This window comes from Ictalurus punctatus, chromosome 2 (assembly GCF_001660625.3).
Source record: "Ictalurus punctatus breed USDA103 chromosome 2, Coco_2.0, whole genome shotgun sequence".
Lineage (NCBI taxonomy): Eukaryota > Metazoa > Chordata > Actinopteri > Siluriformes > Ictaluridae > Ictalurus > Ictalurus punctatus.
In genome coordinates this window covers 32,802,670-32,821,860 of record NC_030417.2, presented here as the reverse complement: position 1 = coordinate 32,821,860, position 19,191 = coordinate 32,802,670, and the positions used below count along the sequence as shown (strand labels likewise).

At 38.2% G+C, this 19,191-nt stretch overlaps 2 protein-coding genes across 5 annotated transcripts in view; one reads left to right on the top strand and one right to left on the bottom strand.

Annotated features, from left to right (window-relative positions):
- Positions 1–1,080: 1,080 nt before the first annotated feature.
- Positions 1,081–9,779, bottom strand: rpl19 (ribosomal protein L19). The gene is made up of 6 exons (XM_017461507.3): positions 9,622–9,779; positions 7,561–7,667; positions 7,313–7,435; positions 6,049–6,169; positions 3,155–3,265; positions 1,081–1,298 (listed from the first exon to the last, which is right to left on the bottom strand). Exons 1-6 carry the CDS (start codon positions 9,624–9,626, stop codon positions 1,169–1,171), a joined length of 597 nt encoding a protein of 198 aa, XP_017316996.1. The 5' UTR covers positions 9,627–9,779; the 3' UTR covers positions 1,081–1,168.
- A 2,515-nt stretch (positions 9,780–12,294) lies between these two features.
- The window catches only part of cacnb1 (calcium channel, voltage-dependent, beta 1 subunit), a 37,678-nt gene continuing 30,781 nt past the window's right edge, over positions 12,295–19,191 (top strand). For 2 of the 4 annotated variants that reach the window (XM_017460866.3, XM_017460909.3), the window contains exon 1: positions 12,297–12,560. In XM_017460866.3, the coding sequence (XP_017316355.1) occupies positions 12,471–12,560 (90 nt within the window). In that variant the 5' untranslated portion in view covers positions 12,297–12,470. Of the gene's footprint in view, positions 12,561–19,191 lie in introns of all 4 variants that reach the window. The other 2 variants (XM_017460884.3, XM_017460904.3) reach the window with 2 other exon arrangements.

Here is a 19,191-nt window from a genome sequence, read left to right as displayed (position 1 = left end):
GGGTCAGATTCGCTCGAGTGGACTTGTTTTGTCCCATGATCAGATATTTATATCGGGCCCATGACATAATACACCCCGAGTTCGACATGAGGACTGCAGATGTGTCCAGAGCAATAAACTGCAATGTCTGTAATGTAAGACGCCTAAGACAGTGCTACAGGTGAGACAGGAAGGACAGCTGATCGTCCTTGCAGTGGAAAATTACCTGTAACCATGTGACCCCCCCAGATGTGATCAAGAACTTGCAAATGCCTTGGTGGAAGAGTGGGGTAACATCTCACAGCATGAACTGACAAATCTAGTGCAGTCCATGAGGATGAGATGCAGTACTTAAAGCAGCTGGTGGACACCAGATACTGACTGTTACTTTTGAAAGGGCCAGGCAGTGGCAACTAGGCAGTGTTGTGATTCAGTGGATCAGTGGTCAAATGTCTTTAACCAGTGAGCTACTACTGCCGTCTGTAACATTTTTCTTCAATGAGCATCCAATTTTAACTATATGCACTAAATTTGGTAGGATTATGGTTTTCTTACAAATTACAAATGCGTTAGAAAAACCATTTTGCATTTTGACGAGTACTAAACTTTTAAATACTTCTCCTAGATGGTTCGTTCGATTCATATCAAATCTGGTTAGGATGATGTCAAGATATCTATGATGTAAAATTTTTACATTTTTAAGGAATTTTCAAACCTCAAACTCCACTGCACATTGTGTACACACGTATGTTTTTTTCCATACGTAGATTAGGTTATAAATGTCTAGGTATGTGGGTCATCATTCAGTGGATTTGAAAGAAATCTTTAAATGTGATTTTCTCCCTTTTTACTTTTAAGCATAACCAGACTTGAAAATGCTAGCACTTTACTTCTGGTTGTGATACATGCACAAGAGTATAATATATCAGTTCAGGCATGTAGTTTTCAGAACTATACATAGTAGAAAATATTGATCATGTGAAAGGTTTTTCTAGGCTGACACACATTTTACAGTACTCATGTGATACTGATGTGAAAATTATGAACAATTATGAAACAGTGACATATTGTCTTTAAAACCCCAAAAAACATAGACCAAAATGAAAAGTTTTCAACTGTATGTTTATTTTAAATCAATTGATTTTGTATAACAGAGGATTACATGTAGAAGGAAAGAGAATAAGAAAACTTATTTTTTGGTTTTGGTCTCATCTTCTTTGGATAGGTTCTTGATGATCTCTTCCTTCTTGGCCTGAAGTCTTTCTTCTCGCCTTTTGCGGGCCTCTCTCGTCTTTGAGCGACGAGCTTCTGCTTGGTGACTACAGAAAGAAGGAATGAAAAAATGAGCTGTAAAACCATACCATCAGAAACGCTATTTTATAAAAGGTGGAATCTGGCTTTGGATCTCTTAGCTTTCTTGTACTACTCTAATGTCTATTACAGGTTTGTTAGATGATCTCCTATTAACATTATTAACATGTCTTGTCAGGTAGCTGTATTCGCAGCAGGGGCTGAATGAGGACATAAAAAGGAATTTGCTTTATAGTGGGTCCCTTGTATTTGTTCAAAACTAGTATTACAACACACAAGAGCTACAAAAACTAATTGTTAAAATCGCTAATAATCGATTATGAACATGGTGGTCAAGGAATCTCATTATCGATTAGTTGTTCTGCGTGCGGTACGTTTACTCACTACGTTACTTCTGCTCCGAAAACAGAATTCGGAGAGTAAATACTACAGTTGTGTCCCAAATGAAGTACTATACACTTAAACTATACACTGTGTAGGCTACTGTCTAGTGCAGTGTTTCCGCGGACCCCTAGTGGTCAGTGGTGTAATTGCAAGTTCTAAATGAATAATATATTTTCTGGTGTGTGTCTGTGTGTATTGGGTTCTTTTTAGTCGTATATAATTGGACAAACAGTTGTGTAAAGTTTTAATCTTAAGTTTATATTTGTAACACTCTGTTTTTGGATTTTTTTTTTGATAAATGAAAAAAATTGTACTGGAAGCCCCCCCCGTCCAACAACACACAGCTAGTTTAGATCCCAACATATAAAATAACTACGTTTTACAATAAAATTAAAAAAATATTTTAAATCAGTTATTCTACAACACTGTGTAACACACTACTGCACCAATCTAACCACTGAGTGGTAGCATCATGAAGCAGGAACATTCATCAACTTCCTCCTGATGGCCAGTACGCCCCATGTATGTAATGAATGCAAGTTGTCCAGTCCCTGAAGCAGCAAAGCAGCCCCAAACCATAACATTTCCACCACCCTTGGTATGAGATGCTTCTCCTGAAAAGCTGTCTGCAGTCTGCACCAAATATGTCTGCCGTTACTGTGACCAAGCAACTCTATCTTTGATTCGTCTGTCCGGAGCACATTATTCCAAAAGTCCTGGTCTTTGCCTATATGCTCATTAGCAAACTGTAGTCTTGCAAATGCTTTTTCTGGCACGCCTTCCATGCAGGTCAAATCTCTGCAATCTCTTTCTGATTGTAGAAGCATGCACTTTCACACCAACAGTTACAAGCAGATCCTGTGATGAAATTTTGGGGTTCTTAGAGACTTCTTTTTGCACCAGCCAGACAGCTCAAATTGGCAGACGGTCTGATCAAATCTGCGCCATTTGTAGATGATTTTCCTCACAGTGGAATGATGTATTTCAAATCATTTGGAGATCTTTTTAAATCCCTTGCCAGACTCATAGGCATCCAAGACCTTTTTCTGAAGGCCTTACAGACCTCTTTAGATCTTGGTATGATGACACCACACACCTCAATAACAAAGGGAACACCAGACACTAGATATGAGAGGGGTATATAAAAAAAGACAGGTTCCACCTGCACTCCCTAAGCAGGTTCTAATCACTGGCACCAAATCTTTAACACCTGATTCTAATTTTATGGATTGGAAGGTGTGATAAACATAGGGCTGTACGTACTATTTCCATGTTAATGATCAGTTTTTTTTTTTGTTAATCTAAATTGTGAAAATTACTACAAAATGTCAATTTTGTGTGTGTGTAATTAGATAGAGTATATCTATGGGGTGTACTTATTTTTTCACATGACTGTGTGTGTGTGTGTGTGTGTGTGTGTGTGTGTGTGTGTGTGTGTGTGTGCCATAAACCAGAGAAAGTGGTTGCATTTTACACTTACGCCAGGTGTTTCTTGCGAGCCAGGTCGGCTTTGAGCTTGTGAATATGTTCCATCAATATCCGCTTGTTCTTGAACACATTTCCCTTCACCTTCAGATACAGGATGTGGTACCTGAGAAGGTAGACACAGTTATACATATTGGAGTGTTTCCATATTATACTTTCACTGGGAGCAAACCAGTCATGGCATTATCCATTATAAAACACGCCCGCTTGTGTTCTGCTGCTTTTATATAGTGCCACGAAAAACTTTTTACACCCAATTTTTTTTGATTTCACACTTAATTGTTTCAAATTTTCCAACAAAATTTAATACAAGACAATCGGAGTTAACACAAAATACTGTTTTAAATGATTGTTTCCTTCCATAAATGAAACAATTTATGCAACACCAACTGGCCCTGTGTGGAAAAATAACTGCCTCCTTAGTTAATCAATAGAAACTTGAATTACCCAGCAATGTGGAATAGGCTAAAAGGTCTTTAACAGCAGCACAATATGCAGTGATCAAAATTAATTCCAGAAGAGATGAGATATTGAAGTTATTTAAATATATCAATAATCACTACAAGTATTTGGGTGTCCACTTGAACAACAGACTGGACTGGAGGGCCAACACTGACGCTGTGTGTGTGATCTTCTGTGGTCACGAGCACCATTCACTATGCTGTGGTCTGCTGAGGGAGCAGCATCAGTGTCAGAGATGCCAGCAGGATCAATAAACTCATCCGGAAGGCCGAAACTATCATTGGACAAAATCTGGAGACGTTTGAGTCAGTGAGGAGTAGCAGGTCACTGAGCAAACTGCTCCCCAGCATGGAGAATTCATCTCACCCCCTTCATGCCACACTACAAAGACAGCAGAACTCATTCAGCTCACTGCCATAAAAGAACGTTTTAGGAAATCATTCTTACCTTTCACCATAACACTGTACAACAGCTAGGGCTGCAACTAATGATTATTTTGATAATCGATTAATCTGTCTATTATTTCTTCGATTAATCAATTAGTAGGATTAAAATGAAAATTTTTATTTTCTGCTTTTTTTAAAAAAAAAAAAACATGTTATTTCACATTCTGCCCAATGTTGTCATTCAAACATTTTGCAAATTGAAAAAGGTATTAAATGTATCTATGTGGGCTATGCTATACATTGTGCAAAGGATTTTTTATTTTTTTTTAATTAACATTATATTGGGGGGGGGACCTGAATGTCCACTAGCTTTAAAGCAGGATATAAATCACCATATTCAAAATGCTAAAAAAAAAAAATAATAAAAAAAAAAAAAAAGAAAGAAGGACACACTAAGTGTTAACGGGTATGGCAGTTGTAAAAGTTGCTGATAAAGTTGGAACAACCAGATAAGGTTTAAGCTTAGGGGGCAGTTACATTTCTACATGGGTGTTGTTACATTTCTACATGTAACTGTATAAATACAGTTACATTTCTACATCACAGTTGTTGCATGACCTTTTGCCTTCAATAAATGGAATGATTGTTTAAAAAGCTTACATTTTTTATATGGACCTGAAATCAATTACTGTGATAAATATGCAAAGATTGAGGAAATCAGGAGGGGGCAAATATTTTTTTTCATGATGCTGCATAACAATTTACAGTGCAAAGGGTAAAAAAAAAGCCAAGTGAAGAAACTACACAACATGTTACTGATCTATCTATCTTTAAAATCTGCCCATTTTTCCACCACAAAAACTAGTTCCACAATATTATTACAGAAGAGTAAAAAAAGACATTTTGCCAAGTCTATAGACTAGCAACTAGTCTGTAAGCTTCATTATCCTACTCCCCAGCACAACAGGCAACAGAGTGCAAAGACAATCTGTCTTTATACTCCGCCTTCAGAGTAAAATTCCCTCGTAGTATCATGAACAATTTCATCCAACCTGCAAACGAACAGCTCTTGTGTTTTGTCTGCCCTAGCGGCATGAATAATTATATGCATGATATGTTACCACATAAAATGCTAAAAGGTAAATAGACATTCACAAAAACAACTGTAGGTTATAACATTACTCAGTGGTCACAGTTAAAATAATAATAAGAAGAAGAAGGGAAGAAGAAGAGGAAGAAGGAGAAACACTTATTCAGAATATGACCAAAAGCTACAAGATGTTATCTTTTCTAACACATGTATTTTCGTTTATTTATTTATTTGTGTATTCTATTTATTTATTTATTTATCTATGTAATCATGAAGTTATGGTTAATGATTCTGATATATTAGGAACAGCTTTAAGTAATGTGAACATTGATACCACTTAGCACCCTGTGGTCAGTGAAACTATAAAAATTTGGTGGAAAAACGTGTTATCGTATATAACAGGAAGGCTAGAACCCTATTCAACCTATTCAAGGGACAGCTGTGGCTCAGGTAGTAGAGCGGGTTATTCGATTCCCGGCCCACGTGACTCCACATGCCGAAGTGGGGGAGACACCAAACCCCAGGTTGCTCCCGATGGCAAGCTAGCACCTTGCATGGCAGCTCTGCTACCATTTCACCACTGGTGTATGAGTGTGTGTGTGAATGGGTGAATGAGAAACAGTTTAAAGTGCTTAGGAGAATCGCTAAAGTTAAAAAAAGCACTATACAAGTGCAGACCATTTATTCAACCAATCAGACTGGGTGCCTAAAACTAGCATTTAGTATAATTAATTTATACTTAGTATAATAAAGTTCTCATTTTAAATAAATAAATAAATAAATAAATTCCTTGTTGGGTAGCAGCTGATTTAGGTTTTCTAAGAGTCGGTGTTTAAAATCTTGGTTCTATGAATCCATATTTTAATTGTAAATCCCTTAACAACTCTGCAGTTAATGTAGTCACAAAGTTAGAATGTTTTTTTTTTTTTTTTTTTTAAACTAAAGACTCACATGTGTCTGTCGATCTTCTTGCCCTCTCTGTAGCGTGTGAGCAGCCTTCGCAGAATTCGCATCCGTCTCATCCAGCACAGCTTCTCTGGCATGCGAGCGTTTGCTGTGCCCTTCCTCTTACCTGTTCATTCCACATCAACTCAACCTTATAAACATGCACTTTCAGACACAGTGACAGATTTAATAGTCTTAAAATCGCAACAGCAACCATATTATGCGTTGACAGTAATATTCCCTCAACTGCTGGAATACACCTGTTGTTTTATCCTGAACTATAAGGTGAATGTAAATATGTCGGCAGATGACGCATAAGGTGCTAAAATATTTCACCTGAATCTGCAACTAATGACCACTAGATGGAGCATTGTGCATTTTAATTAGCATTGATGAAATGTATGAGAAAGCAAGGCTACTACAAATATTACAAAATTGTTGGTTCTTATGATACAGATGAGAAGGTAAAGCTGTGTATTTGATATGAAGAGTATTTAATAGTGAATTGTATGTAATATACTGCCTGCACAGGACTATCAATATGGAGTAACTACACTCACCATCCACTTCATTACGAACACCTGTACACCTGCATGTTCAAATCAGGTTCCACTCCTGTCAGCCAAGAACAAGAATCTGAGGCTATCATGGGCAGAGTCTCAGCCAAACTGGACAGATTAGAAGAAGGAGAAAAAAAAAAAAATCACCTGATCTTCAACTGTACAGTCTGGGTGAGTCTGTGCCCATAATAGCCTCAGATTCTTGTTTTTGGCTGACAGGAGTAGAATCGGATGTGGTTTTGTCCCGTTGTAGCTCATCCACCTCAAGGTTTGACGTGTTGTATGTTTCCGACATGCTCTTCTGCTCACCACGGTTGTAAAGAGTGCTTATTTGAGTTCCTGTAGACTTCCTGTCAGCTCAGACCACTCTATGTAATCTCAGATACTCGTGTTGTGTCTGAAATACTCAAACCAACCCATCTGGCACCAATAACCATGCCATGGTTAAAGTCACAGAGATCACACTTTTTCTTCATTCTGATTTTTAATGCAAACCTTAACTCTTGAACATGAGCTCTTGAACTGTGCCTGCATGACATTTTTTGCGGTGTGCTTCTGCCAAATAATTGGCATCATCAGCCATAACCATGACTACTTAGATATTTGCATGAACTTGCAAGTGTTTCCAATAAAGTGGACAGTGAGTGTAGATCTACAAAAAAGATGAACATTTTGTTAAGCTATAAGTAACGAACACCATCTTGGCTTACCAATGCCTGTGTGGCGGCCCTTCCTTCGAGCCAGTGTGTTCTTGCGACAGCGGGCATGGGAGTGAACCGTTACAGGCTTTTTAATGATCAGTCCGTCCTTCACCAGCTTACGAATCTGCTGCCCTAAAGAAGAGGCATGTAGACTGGACGTTAAGATGTAACACCTTGCAGCAACTGGTGTGATGATATCAATTCTTTCATAAGAGTATTTGGATTTAGAAGACTTTAAAAAGATCTGACTTGCTTACTGGAGTTTGCATTGGCAATTTCATTGGTCTCGTTTGGGTCCAACCACACTTTCTTTTTACCACAGCGCAAGACATTGGATGCCAACCTCTTCTGAAGCCTGAGCATACTGCAGAAAGAAAGGTGAGAACCAGAATAAGGTTTTAATTTCAGACAAATAAGCCTTTCTGTTTTTCTCATGCAGTAGGACATACTGATACCTGCAGCACCAAGAGGCGTATGGTTGTTGATCTGAATAATTCAGTGAATATTAAAGAACACATGCAGACTTTAAAATACCACTAAGCTCAATCAGAACCATAATTTTAAAAAAAATCTGGAACATTTGAAAAATTTCCAGGAGCTGGACCCATGAGTAAGGTGGTGGATGACTGAATGGTCCAGGGGCCCTTGTGAAACTTGGCAACCTCACAAATTCCACTACGTGCCATGATATTTTAACCCAAAACTTTGTTACCTCTGCAGGAAGATTAAGACTTGGCAGTCTAGGGATATACAAGATCCCCAGTTCAACCCGGAGTTCATTTTACTGTCTGTGCAGAGTAGGGCTGCAACAACTAATAGATAAAATCAATAATTAAAATAATCAATAGCGAATTTCATTATGGATTAGTCGTGTCTGTGACTGTGGATAACCCCCGTCAGTGACGTCACTTCACGGTGGTGAAAAACACATTTCTATGAATAAAACACATCTGAGAAACAGTAGAGGTCACAGACTGAGCTGCTGCGGGAAAACTGCACGATCCAGGTCGTCCAAAATATGAGAATGTTTTATATTAAGCGCGTCAAACAAACTCGTGACTGTATTAACGTGGCTTGTCGTGGCGTGTCAGACGCTGTGACAGATCTGTGTGCGGTTTAATGTGTTCCAGTCATGTTTTCTTCAGCATAGAAATGACATTTTTACGTTCATATCCTTATCTGTAAATGTTAGAAATTCACACCAGTATTTCCATTTTACATAAAGACTCGTCCTGACAGCGAGCGAGTCTCCATTAAACTTCACTGAACGAGCGCGAGTCCACGCATACACGTCAATCAAACAGCGTGCAATAGAAAGGAAGCGCGATAACTAAAATTTCTGGCTAAAATTTTGATCAAATATGTTGTTTGATGCGATATTTATTTAGCTATATTTAGAAACAAACGAGTGAATGTGTGAGTTACTGCAGAACATTCAACCTTTTACCAGTAAACACTTAGTTTGTGCTTTTGTTTTTCTTTTTTAGCGATTTTAATCTAGTGATCTAACTTCTGCTTTAAAGCTTGTGGACAATCAGTTAGTTTTTGTTTTCGAAATATAATGTTAATATTTTTTAAAATCCTTCACACAATGTATAGCATAGCCCACATAGATACATTTAATACTGTTTCCATAGCCTTCAGTTTGCACAATGCTTGAAGGACAACATCAGGCAGAATGTGAAAACATTTTTTCAACAACAACAAAAAAACAACAGAAAATAAAAATTGGCCTTTTAATCCAACTAATCGATTAATCAAAGAAATAAATCAATAGATTAATCGATTATCAAAACAATCGTTAGTTACAGCCTTAGTGCAGAGTTTCACAGGCTTCTCCATGTGCCTTTGTGGGATTCCTCTTTATTTATTTGTTTGTGCTAATGATGCTAATATCTTTGACTAAAAGCATGACTATCACGCTGTTGTTTTTCTTCTTGTAATTCATGTCTCCCTACCAAGGCCTGGACTCTTAATCCTGGATTGTTTTATAGTGAACGTCTAACAATAAAACAACATTAAAAACTAAACTTCACGTGACAACTTGATAAAATGATGATGATGATGATGATGATGATGACTGACATTTTATTTAAAGTAAATATATGCCACCTATCTTGAGAATTACTCAGTGTGACAGCTGACTTCCTGACAAAATGGCGATATTGTAGTTGTTTACACTGCATGCCCCAGTACAATTATCGCTTACGATATATTTGAGAGGCCAGTCCTAATACATCCGAATATCCAGACTCTATAACACACACTGCTTCCTGTGATTTAACTTCAAACAAATCTTTTAAAAACATTATTCTCACCTCATGGCTGCAGGAGAAGCGCAAAACTGTAAACAGCGACAGTTTACATGAGATACTTGGGTTGTACCATTACAAGAGGTGGGGCTAAAAACACAATGCTCTCAGAACTTTGATTACCATGCCTAGTTGTGAGAGAAAACCTTGTCGTACTGTTGGAATTTTAATATTTAATTCTGAATGAAGTCATAAAAGTATACCTTTAAGATCATATTAATATCAAGAGCCGAATATTGAATTTAACCCCCAAGCAAACTATAAATGGTATAAATGCAAACGTTTGCTGCGAAGCATCATGGGAAAGCTAGTTTAAAGCAGGCAGCGCGTTTAACACTTGCTCTGCTCGATGAAGAGGAGTGTGTACTGCATGATGCCTTATTGTGAAAGTGTGTGAATCCTTCCAGGAAATTTGTTAGAATTCCAATTTAAATAACAATCCAGCATGGTGTATTCAAATTGGTCTTTATTGTTGTGTTAGTAGTTATTATATATTTATAAATATATAAATATATAAATATATAAATATATGTGTGTGTGTGTGTGTGTGTGTGTGTGTGATTGGGAGGTTTTTACTTTCATAAGGAGCAAACAAAGACCATGTTCATTACACTACAGTGTTCATTCATCCTTAGTAACTGCTTTGTCAGGGCAGTGGTGGTTTAAATTATTTTTTTTTTAGAACCAAATAAATTGCTTGAAAATACCGCAGGGAGGTACAAACAAAGATAATGACTGAGTTAGCAGGCATTTAAAAAATAAATCAAATCAAATAAACAGTCCCATGCACATATCTAGTTCTAGTCTAGACCAATTATCAATGAGAGTGCTGTAGCCATGCTTGAGGAACTGAGAGGCAGAATTCACAGACATTACTCACAGTGCTGCCATTTCTGCCATTTTTTCCCGTGATTTTTATTACATTTTTTTTTTTTTTTTTTTTGATTTCTTTATTGACAATGTACAAACATACAACGAAATTATGGACTTGTCAGCGTATACAGTTATATAATAATTTAAGTGCATATTACAAACAAAGACCATATTCCACATAAATGGAATAAAGTGCTCATAATATTATTGCACAAGAATTTTTCTTGAATATCAATGATGTGTTGTAGTTTTTGCCCGGGACATTTAAAAATTGTGGTTTAGGCCATTCCCAGTGCACTGTGATCTTTGGGGCGGCTGTAGTTCAGGTAGTAGAGTGTGTTGTCCACTAATTGTAGGGTTGGCGGTTCGATTCCCTGTCCACATGACTCTGAAGAGTCCTTGGGCAAGACACTGACCCCCAAATTGCTCCCTATGGCAAGTTAACACCTTGCATAGCAGCTCTGCTACCATTGGTGTGTGTGAATGAGACACAGTGTAAAGCATTTTGGATAAAAGCACTATATAAGTGCAGACCATTTACCATTTTTGACTGTGGCATGGTTGTTGGTGCCAGATGAGCTAGATCAAGTATTTATGCTGCACACCTGGGGTTTTCATGCACAACAGTCTAGAGCAGGGATATCCAATCTTATCCGCAAAGGGCTGGTGTGGGTGCAGGTTTTCGTTCCAATCAAGCTGTAGCCACACCTGAATCCACCTGTTTAATCAGCCGAGCTTGGCTTTCAATAAGACTCAAGTGTGGCTTCTGCTTATAGAATGAAAACCTGCATCCTTTTCCGGACGCCTCTCTTCTATAGAGTTTACACAGAACGGTGCAGGAGAAAAAGCATCCAGGTATGAGAGGTAGTTCAGTGGACAGAAAAACCTTGTTGATGAGATAGGTCAGAAGAGAATGGCTAGACTGTTAGCTGTCAGAGCTACAGTAACCACAAATCACCACTTTTTTTTGCAACCGTGGTGAGCAGAAAAGCATCACAGATGCACAACATTTGAAACCTTAGCGCAGATGGGCTACAATACTAGAAGACCACATCAGGTTCCACTCTTGTCAGCCAAGAACAGGAATCTGAGGCTATAATGGGCACAAACCTGGACAGTTAAAGACTGGGAAAAGATGATGTTTGGTTACCAACAACCAAATTCTCAAAATTATCTGAAGCTGACCTGTATGACATGGCTGCCTGATTAGAGTTTACTGTAAAATTCAGCTGTACGTAAAATAAATATATACATCCTATTGTCTTACTGTACCTCATTGTTTCATTTACAATAGTTTACATGCATGCAATTGTACATGGACATTTGCACCTCCTGTCTTTTTGTCTGTCCTACTGTACCCATACATCCATTTTCTTTACCGCTTATCCTACACAGGGTCGCAGGGGAGCCTGGAGCCTATCCCAGGAGACTCAGGGCACAAGGCTGGAGACACCCTGGACGGGGTGCAACCCATCACAGGGCACAATCACACACACATTCACACACTAAGAACCATTTGGAAATCAGCCTACAAGGCATGTCTTTGGACTTGGTATAGGAAACCAGAGTGTGTAGAAGAAATTGAACCATCAACCCTGGAAGTGTGATTCAATTTAATACTTGTGTCTGTGTATCTTATCTTATATATTCATATGCATCCAAGAAAATAATCCGTTTCCCAGTGAGCGTTCCCACTACATCTGCCCCACACACAGTGTGTGCATGTCGGGATGAAGGAGCGTGTGATTGATTGACAGGAGGAGAAAGGACGGGGCGTGGCCAGTCCGCCTAACGACGGCAAGCTCGAGCTCAGAGTGAGCGTACTGGTCGCGCGCAGGAACAGCCATACAGTCGCTATAGCTACCTAAAGACGGTGTAACGGTTTAACCTGAAACAAACATGTTTCGACAATGAATGGAAAGAAAAGACAAGGTATCGCAGTGTAAATGAAACATTAGACACCGTTCTTGAAGCTAAACTCAATGGTACAGAAAGGGATGTCCAGGACGCCTTCCACCTCGACACAGGAAATCCAGATGGACATGTTCGACCACCACGGCTCGCACGCGCAGGTAAGGAGGAAATAAAACGCGGAGAAAACACTTCACACCTGCTGCGAGTACACAAATACTCCACTGGATAGGTTTTAAATGGGATTTAACCCGACATGCATGTCACTTGGTTACAATTTGGTATTATAGTCTAGAATATTAATAGATATTCTCAGTCACTATCGGCTGTTTTAAATTTTTTTTTAAGCAGAAAATAAACTACAGTGTGTTTTCTCTTACAATATGATCCAACAACAACTCAAATGTCTGGCTAAAGTGTTAGTAAACGAATATAAAGATGCTTAAAATGGGGTTGTAATATTGCAAATCCTAGTTATGGAGATTTTTTCCCCCCTTCATTTCTCTTCAGGTTCCTGTTGCATAACCCCGTTATATAAACCAACGTGTTATCATTTCTTCATAACCTACATTTTCATTAACTCCATATATTTTCTTCTGTTTATTTGGCTTTTGGCAATATTCGTCTATTATAGCCTGTATGCAGGCTTATATTCTAAACCTCACAATCTAAGCTATACTCTAAGCTATTGTCATGTGAATCTTCACTTTAAAAAAAAAAAATAAATAAAATAAAATACTTTTTTTCCTTTTCAAATTCTTCACTTTTTCATACTGTGATAATCCTTTAGAGATTCCGGTCGCGTTCTAGACAGAGGAATGATGTCATTCATTATTCCGGCTTCATTATAACCACGCCCACGTGCACAGGAAAGCGTAGTTGTTTACACACACACACACACACACACACACACACAATATTAGTTTAGACATAGCCTATTGAAACCAGGACCTGAGCCCATTTTCTTACCTAGCATCCCAAATTTGACTTTCTGAGATTTCTGACAAGCAAATTTTTGCACCCAGGAAGGCATTTAACTGCAAATAAAATAAAAATTTCATGGACCCCATCAGAACATGTGCTTATTCCAGCGATTCGAAAACTAGGCTCATTGTTTAAACATGTTCTATTATATTTGGGCTATTTATTGGAGCCGCAGTAGTTTTTACTCCTGAACTTTAACATTATTTAAAGGCTGAGTTATTGAGGTTTGGATTAAAATAGATTCAGCAACCAGCCAAACAGGCTTTAAATCTACAACCGCAATTCCGAAAAAGTTTGGACAGTATGGAAAATGTTAATAAAAAGAAAAAGGAGTGATTTGTAAATGTACTTTGACTTGTATTTAAACATAAAAAATGTATGAAGACAAGGTATTTGATGTTTTAGCTAATCAACTGCATGGTTTTTTGAAGATAAACATTTAGTTTGAAATTGATGAATAGAACAAGTTCTAAAATAGCTGGGACGGGGCAAAAGCAGGATTAATAGTAATGTGACGAGTTAAAATAAGAAGGTGATGTGAAACAGGTGAGGGAATCGTGTAATCATAGTAAAAAGGAGCCTCCATAAAAGGCCTAGTCCTTCAAGAGCAAGGATGGGTCGAGGCTCGCCAATCTGCCAACAGATGCATCAGCGAATAATCCAACACTTTGAGAACAACATTCCCCAAAGACAAATCAGTAGAATTTTGGGCATTTCACCTTCTACAGTGTACAATATAATTAAATGATTCAAGGAGTTCAGTGTGTAAAGGGCGAGGCTAAAAACCACTTCTGAAAGCGTGTGATCTCCGATCCCTCAGACGTCCCTGTCTTAAAAACCGTCATGAGTCTGTAATGGATATCCTGACATAGGCTCGGGAATACTTTGGAAAACCTTTAGCAGTCAACGCCGTTCACCGCTGCATCTACAGATTCAAGTTAAGGCTTTACTATGCAAAGCAGTAGCCATACATCAACACTGTCCAGAAGCGCCCCAGAAGCATGACCGACTTCTCTGGACTCCGTTTTATATAAGATGGACAATAGCACAGTGGAATCATGTTTTGTGGTCTGATGAGTCAACATTTCAAATAGTTTTTGGACAAAAGAGCCGTCGTGTTCTCCAGGCCAAAGAGGAAAAGGACCATCCAAGCTGTTAGTAGCGTCAAGTCCAAAAGCCAGTGTCTGTCATGGTATGGGGGTGTGTCAGTGCCCATGGCATGGGTAACTTCCACATCTGTGAGAGCACCATTAATGCAGAAAGATACATGAACATTTTGGAGCAACATACGCTGCCATCCAGAGCAGGACAACGCCAAACCACATTCTGCCTGGATTACAAGCGCATGGTTGCATAAGCAGAGAGTGCGGGTGCTAGCATGGCCTCCCTGCAGTCCTGACCTGTCTCCAACTGAGAATGTGTGGCGCATTATGAAGCGCAAAATAAGGCAACAAAAGCCCTGTAAAGTTGCACAGCTGTAGAAATGCATAACGGATGAACGGGAGAAAATTCCACTTGCTAAACTTATCCAACTGGTGTCTTCACTCAGCGTCCAAACGCTTAATAAATGTTATTAAAAGAAAAGGTGATGTTACACAGTGGTAAACAGTTGACTGTCCCAACTTTTTTGGAGTGTGTTGCAGTCATCAGATTTGAAATGAGTGTATATTTTCAAAAATAAATTAAATTCACAAAGTAAAACATCAAATAATGTGTTAATAATGTGTTTTCAATGTGTGTGTGTATATTATATACACATACACACACACACACACACACACACACACAGACATTGAAAACACATTATTAAGACATTATTTGATGTTTTACTTTGTTGCTATGTTTTATATGTGTTATGTGTATGTATACAGTGAGGGAAAAAAGTATTTGATCCCCTGCTGATTTTGTACGTTTGCCCACTGACAAATAAATGATCAGTCTATAATTTTAATGGTAGTTGTATTTGAACAGTGAGAGACAGAATAACAACAAAAAAATCCAGAAAAACGCATGTCAAAAATTTTATAAATTAATTTGCATTTTAATGAGGGAAATAAGTATTTGTCCCCTCTGCAAAACATGACTTAGTACTTGGTTTAAAAACCCTTGTTGGCATTCACAGAGGTCAGATGTTTCTTGTAGTTGGCCACCAGGTTTGCACACATCTCAGGAGCGATTTTGTCCCACTCCTCTTTGCAGATCTTCTCCAAATCATTAAGGTTTCGAGGCTGACGTTTGGCAACTCGAACCTTCAGCTCTCTCCACAGATTTTCTATGGGATTAAGGTCTGGAGACTGGCAAGGTCACTCCAGGACCTTAATGTGCTTTTCCTTGAGCCACTCCTTTGTTGCCTTGGCCGTGTGTTTTGGGTCATTGTCATGCTGGAATACCCATCCACGACCCATTTTCAATGCCCTGGCTGAGGGAAGGAGGTTTTCACCCAAGATTTGACGGTACATGGCCCCGTCCATCGTCCCTTTGATGCGGTAAAGTTGTCCTGTCCCCTTAGCAGAAAAAAACCCCCAAAGCATAATGTTTCCACCTCCATGTTTGACGGTGAGGATAGTGTTCTTGGGGTCATAGGCAGCATTCCTCCTCCTCCAAACACGGCGAGTTGAGTTGATGCCAAAGAGCTCCATTTTGGTCTCATCTGATCTCAACACTCATTCAGATGTTCATTGGCAAACTTCAGACGGGCATGTATATGTGCTTTCTTGAGCAGCCGACCTTGCGCGCGCTGCAGAATTTCAGTCCTTCACGGCGTAGTGTGTTACCAATTGTTTTCTTGGTGACTATGGTCCCAGCTGCCTTGAGATCATTGACAAGATCCTCCCGTGTATTTCTGGGCTGATTCCTCACTGTTCTCATGATCAATGCAACTCCACGAGGTGAGATCTTGCATGGAGCCCCAGACCGAGGGAGATCGACAGTTCTTTTGTGCTTCTTCCATTTGCGAATAATCGCACCAACTGTTGTCCCCTTCTCACCAAGCTGCTTGGCAATGGTCTTGTAGCCCATTCCAGACTTGTGTAGGTCTACAATCTTGTCCCTGACATCCTTGGAGAGCTCTTTGGTCTTGGCCATGGTGGAGAGTTTGGAATCTGATTGATTGATTGCTTCTGTGGACAGGTGTCTTTTATACAGGTAACAAACTGATATTAGGAGCACTCCCTTTAAGAGTGTGCTCCTAATCTCAGCTCGTTACCTGTATAAAAGACACCTGGGAGCCAGAAATCTTTCTGATTGAGAGGGGGTGAAATACTTTTTTCCCTCATTAAAATGCAAATTAATTTATAAAATTTTTGACATGCGTTTTTCTGGATTTTTTTGTTGTTATTCTGTCTCTCACTGTTCAAATACAACTACCATTAAAATTATAGACTGATCATTTCTTTGTCAGTGGGCAAACGTACAAAATCAGCAGGGGATCAAATACTTTTTTCCCTCACTGTATATATATATATATATATATATATATATATATATATATATATATATGTATATATCTTCACAATATTAGTCATAGTCTGTATTTTAAAGATCGTGGCACAAATACAAACATAAAGCATAAGAATTCAGCAATATTACAGGGTGTCCCAAATGTTTCCATACATGGGGGAAAGAACACTTTTTAGCAGATTGTATCTTTGTTTACTAAACATCCTATACACGATTGCCATTTCTTTGTAAACACACATGGAGTCGTCTCTCCCACTCATGATGAACTCGTGCTAATACATCTGTACATGTAACTGCATTCCCATCGCAACCTTACAACAGCTTTCCAATCCAGCCATGAGAATGATTTCAATACGTTTTGCGTAAAAAAGACATTTAGCGTAAAATTGTTCATTTCCCCTATGTATGGAGACTTGGGACACTATGAGACACCCTGTATTTTCAGAATTTTCATGTCTATTGATGTAGCCAGTATGATTGATTATAAATAAATTTTATTAAAAACATTTTTTTTAAAAAGGACATTCAGAAAAATTGTACGTAAAAAAAAAAAAATATTTTTAAACTGTAAATTATTTAATATGCCAGTTAGTTAATCAGCCTGTAACTCATAGCCTGGTCACATATTAATCGGAGGCTACTAAACTGAATTGTGTCATATGATGTATCATATCAAATCATATCATAGAAAATTCAGAGATATCATCAAATACTGAATCATCACCCTCTGAATTGAAATCATGTCGTATTGTATCAGATTCAGTGGTGTCATCAAAAATGTAATTGTTGCCTAAAGAATCAAAATCATATTGTGCCATGTGGCACTATACACCGCTACAAGGCAGTAACCTAGATTTGTTTTTCAAGATGGCACTTGAACTGGAACTTACAACAAATGTGTTTGCTGTTTTCTCTGTCTCATATATTTTACATCAATATTTTAGTGGTAGAAATGACAAATAATTTTTTTTTTCTTGTCTCTCTCTGAGATTTTATGTAGATAAATTAGTGGTAGGGACACAAACACACTGAGATGAACCAAAATTCATCCAAAATTCACAGCTGTAGTCGAAAAACAGACATGTGTTTAAAAGTACCAGGATCAGCTGAAGGAGAGATCCAAAGGCATAACTGGGAAAACAGGCAGAAGGTCAATGATGAATATGGACAAAATGGCCGAAAGTCTAAATCACTCCAAAAATGGTTCTAAAGTATTGTAGTTGCATATTTTTGGAAAAGGTGTATTTCCACTTAAACCATCATTTCAGTCCATGCCAGCTTAGTGAGACACATGACTCCATCCACCTTTTTGTGCACCGTGCCTATTTTTTTTTCACTTGCACATGAGTGAAGAGTAACTCCATAGAGATTCATTCAAATCATAAAATTCCACTTTCTCTATGTTTATTATTTAACTTCATAATCTCTAACAATGAATCGATTGTGCAGCTCGCAAAGGCAGAGCAAAATGTTTGTAAGGTAATAATTGAATACTTGTTACTCTAAAATGGCAAACCAGAATCAACATAAATATGCCACACAAACATACACAAATGTGTTTGTTCACCAAATTACCTTTCATGTCACAGATTCTGTTTCTATACTGCAATCTACATCAACCGTGCAGATGTATATTTGAGCACAATGTATCACAAACAGGAGTAAAAATATTATTAATAGTTATATTTTTATGGAATCAGTGGATAGTAAGTTTTCCTTTTTTCTCAGTGGTGTGGGATAGTGTGGACTGACAACTTACAAGTTGCAAGTGTCATATTTCTTGACTACTTCTCATCTCTATGATGGCAGTAAATTCACTTTGCTGGTATTTTGTTAGTTATATCAGACATCCTGAGTATATGAGGATTTATGAGTAATGGCACGTCAACATTTAACAAGTGGGTTTGTTGGAAAGATAATTCAGTCAGTTGTGTTTAGAAAAAAATTGAGTAGCCTATTTATGAATTTCAGTCAGATTGTCACATTTAGGTCAATGTGACATGCACCGTTTAGGTCAGGCATTGTGTTTATACTAAGAAGGGTTTTGCCAAACAGTAACGCATTGTAATAATCTAGACTCAGGAAGTTGAGGATCCATGTATGAAGAGTGTGTATGTGTGAATAATTAAAATCTCAGCATGGAAACAAACCAAAAGGATCAGCCCATTGGGTGAGCATACAACAAAGGGTCTAAACATGTTATTAGCAAATCAGAGCAGAACAATGGCAAGATGTCATATTGTGTCGTTGCATGTACTAGACTTATAAATGCTAAAACCAAGGAAAAAAGAGGTAAAGAGCTAGAGCTATGATAGTATTCGGGACATAGATCTTCTGGCAGAGATGGTG